This window comes from Bison bison, unplaced genomic scaffold, assembly GCF_000754665.1.
Source record: "Bison bison bison isolate TAMUID 2011002044 unplaced genomic scaffold, Bison_UMD1.0 scf7180017864487, whole genome shotgun sequence".
NCBI lineage: Eukaryota > Metazoa > Chordata > Mammalia > Artiodactyla > Bovidae > Bison > Bison bison.
Genome location: NW_011495047.1, coordinates 7023441 through 7026214, shown reverse-complemented (window position 1 = coordinate 7026214; position 2774 = coordinate 7023441). Strand labels below are relative to the sequence as shown.

The window sequence follows — 2774 nt, the reverse complement described above, 5'->3', positions numbered from 1 at the left end:
CTGGGCTGGTGTCCTGGCACCCCCGGAACGCGCCTCCGCGGGTGAAGCAGGTGGCCGCGGCGTCCCTCTTGCCCTTGGCTCTCGGATCCTCGGCCTGCAGTTCGGCAGTTCGGCTGCCGGTTGGGGTTGGTGAGTTGATGTCGGCCGTATCCTCCTTGGAGGCCTCGGAGCGTAGAGCCAGGCCTCCCTTGGGGGAAGAGGTGGACCACCCAGCGGAGGAAGGGAAGGAGCATCTCGGTGGGCGGGCGAGCGCCCAGGGAGCTCGGCGGGCATCCGAACCCGGAAACGCCCAATCAGAGAAAGCGAGGGAAGCTTTGATCAAGAGGCCAGCCCTGCCCTCTAGACTTTCCGTGGCCCCTGAAGTTTCTGTTTCCTTTGATTGATGCCTTTTTTTTAAACAAAGGTCTTTTCTTTGTCTCCGGCTCGCTTTTTAATATTTAAATCAACATCTGCATAGCTGAGTCCATGGACGCTGGAAGCGGTCCTCCGGGCTCTCATCTCCGCCTCCTCTACAGCAGAGACCTGAAGAAGGTTCAAGAGAAAGGAGACTCTGACATCACCACGGGAGAGAAGAGATACAGTTGAGTTTAAAAAATCAGGAGGGCTGACTGGGATTTGGTTGCCCCAGCCAAGTACACTGAACCAGAAGGCATCTTTTGACGTTTAAAAGAAGGCTATTTTGGGACCCCGTAATAGGGACTATTTGTATTGATACTGTCTGTATTAACCCAAGGTCTGGTAAGGCAGAGAGCAGCATCGAGGCAGGCGTTCTCATAAATGACCTCCCTGGATCTCCTAATATATCTCACGGAGAGGTATATTACAAAGAATGAAGGAGGGCATAGGTTTGACCTGCCCAGTGCGTCAGTCAATAAACGATAAAGCTGGGATTTGACATGAGTCTTCCAGTCTCCAAACCCAGGCCCCCACTTCTTTTTTCTCTGTGCTAATATATCAGATTTGTGGCACTGTTCATCGGATGGGACAGCTCAGGTAGAAATTAGGAACACTTTAATGAAAGGTTTAAATTAAACAGTGGATGGGAGCTCTGTGATTGATTTTTATGGCTGAAGAGAATGTTTAGGGGTACATTTGCCTTTAGAGAACAGTGCTGTGGAGAACAGCCACAGTCTCTCAGAAAACCCCCAAGTGAGTACGTGTAAGTGGGTAGCCTTCATGCCACAAAAAGAGATTGTAGAACGTTCCATCTCTGCCCATTAGAGCTTGGTCTTTGGTCTTCTGCATTCCAGGTGCATTTACAAGTGCAGGGAGAGGGTGGAGGTATGATTTACTACCTACCTACAACTGGGGCTTCCCTGGTGGGTTTGACAGTAAAGAATTTGCCCTCAATGACTGGGGTTCAATCCCTAGGTCAGGAAGATCTCCTGGAGAAGAGAATGACAACACACTCCAGTATTCTTGCCTGGAGAATCCCATGGACAGAGGAGCTTGGCGTGCTACAATCCATGGGGTCGCAAAGAGTCGGACACCACTGAGTGACTCAGACTTTCACTTTTCCTTACAAGCAGGGGCCAGTGGAGCAATAGAAATTAGAGCCACTAATTGCCCAAGGTGGCTAGTTCAGCAAGCAGAAAAAGGTTCTGGGACTCTAGCTTTAAGCTCCAGAATGTTCTGCAGTTTTCAGGTTGATCAGGCCTAAAGAAGGGTGCTGCTGTTTTAAGGGTGGGTCGGAGAAGGCAATGGCACCCCACTCCAGTACTCTTGCCTGGAAAATCCCATGGACGGAGGAGCCTGGTAGGCTGCAGTCCATGGGGTCGCGAAGAGTTGGACACGACTAATCGACTTCACTTTCACTTTTCACTTTCATGCATTGGAGAAGGAAATGGCAACCCACTCCAGTGTTCTTGCCTGGAGAATCCCAGGGACGGGGGAGCCTGGTGGGCTGCCGTCTCTGGGGTCGCACAGAGTCGGATACGACTGAAGTGACTTAGCAGCAGCAGCAAAAGGGTTTCAGGTTTCTAGGTTAGGGCTCCTGGAAGAACAGCAGACCCTGAGATTGCCACGCCACATTAACCAAAGACCCATGGCTTCCTTTTCTGCTGGAGAGGTGTAATCACTCAGGAGACCACATCTGAGCTCAGCTTCACATGGAGTCCACAGGTTTCAGTAAGGAAAGGAGCTCCATGAACCAGCAAAGGCTGAGTGCACAACTCTGGATGTGTATGCATTTTTTCCAGCAGAGAGGACCCAGGACTTTCTTTATTTCTTGGGGGGAGTCTGTGATTCAAAAAAGTGTTAAAAACCACTGTCCTAGATCTTTTGTTTGTTTGCTGAGCAGATAAACAGGGATTGGAAACCAAGTGTTTGGTTAAAGAGTATCCACAAGAAGCTAACTTGGCTTGCTGTACTATTTTCTCCCCGCCAGACAGTGCTATTGTGTAACTCAGCTGAGATGACAGCGTGTGAAAGTGCCTTGGTTATGTAAGGTGTTATTCCTGCCTAACGGAAATGGAAATAATTATTGTGAATTTCACAGATGGCACCAGAGAAACAGACTTTCTTCTGAAACAGATTTTTCCCCCCTCAATTCCTTTCTAGTCATCAGAACTTTCTCTTAGGTTGGACCATCTTTTTTTTTGTCTCGAAGTGTTTTGATTTAGGATTTTCAAGATCATGGCTCACTGGATATCTTTTGCATTTGCGTAACAATGAACATGATAATGGTGACCCTTTCAAGAAGGATGTTCCTTAACTTAGCGTGTCTCGCCTCAGGCTACAGTGCTAGATAGAGAGGTGGGGCAGGCATTGTGAGC

General features: G+C 49.0%; 1 protein-coding gene across 1 annotated transcript in view; it reads left to right on the top strand.

Annotated features, from left to right (window-relative positions):
- The first annotated feature begins 465 nt into the window (after positions 1–465).
- SPATS1 (spermatogenesis associated, serine-rich 1) overlaps positions 466–2774 on the top strand; it is a 22574-nt gene continuing 20265 nt past the window's right edge. The window contains exon 1 of the mRNA XM_010863089.1: positions 466–580. Coding sequence (XP_010861391.1) covers positions 466–580 — 115 coding nt within the window. The remainder of the gene's footprint in view (positions 581–2774) is intronic.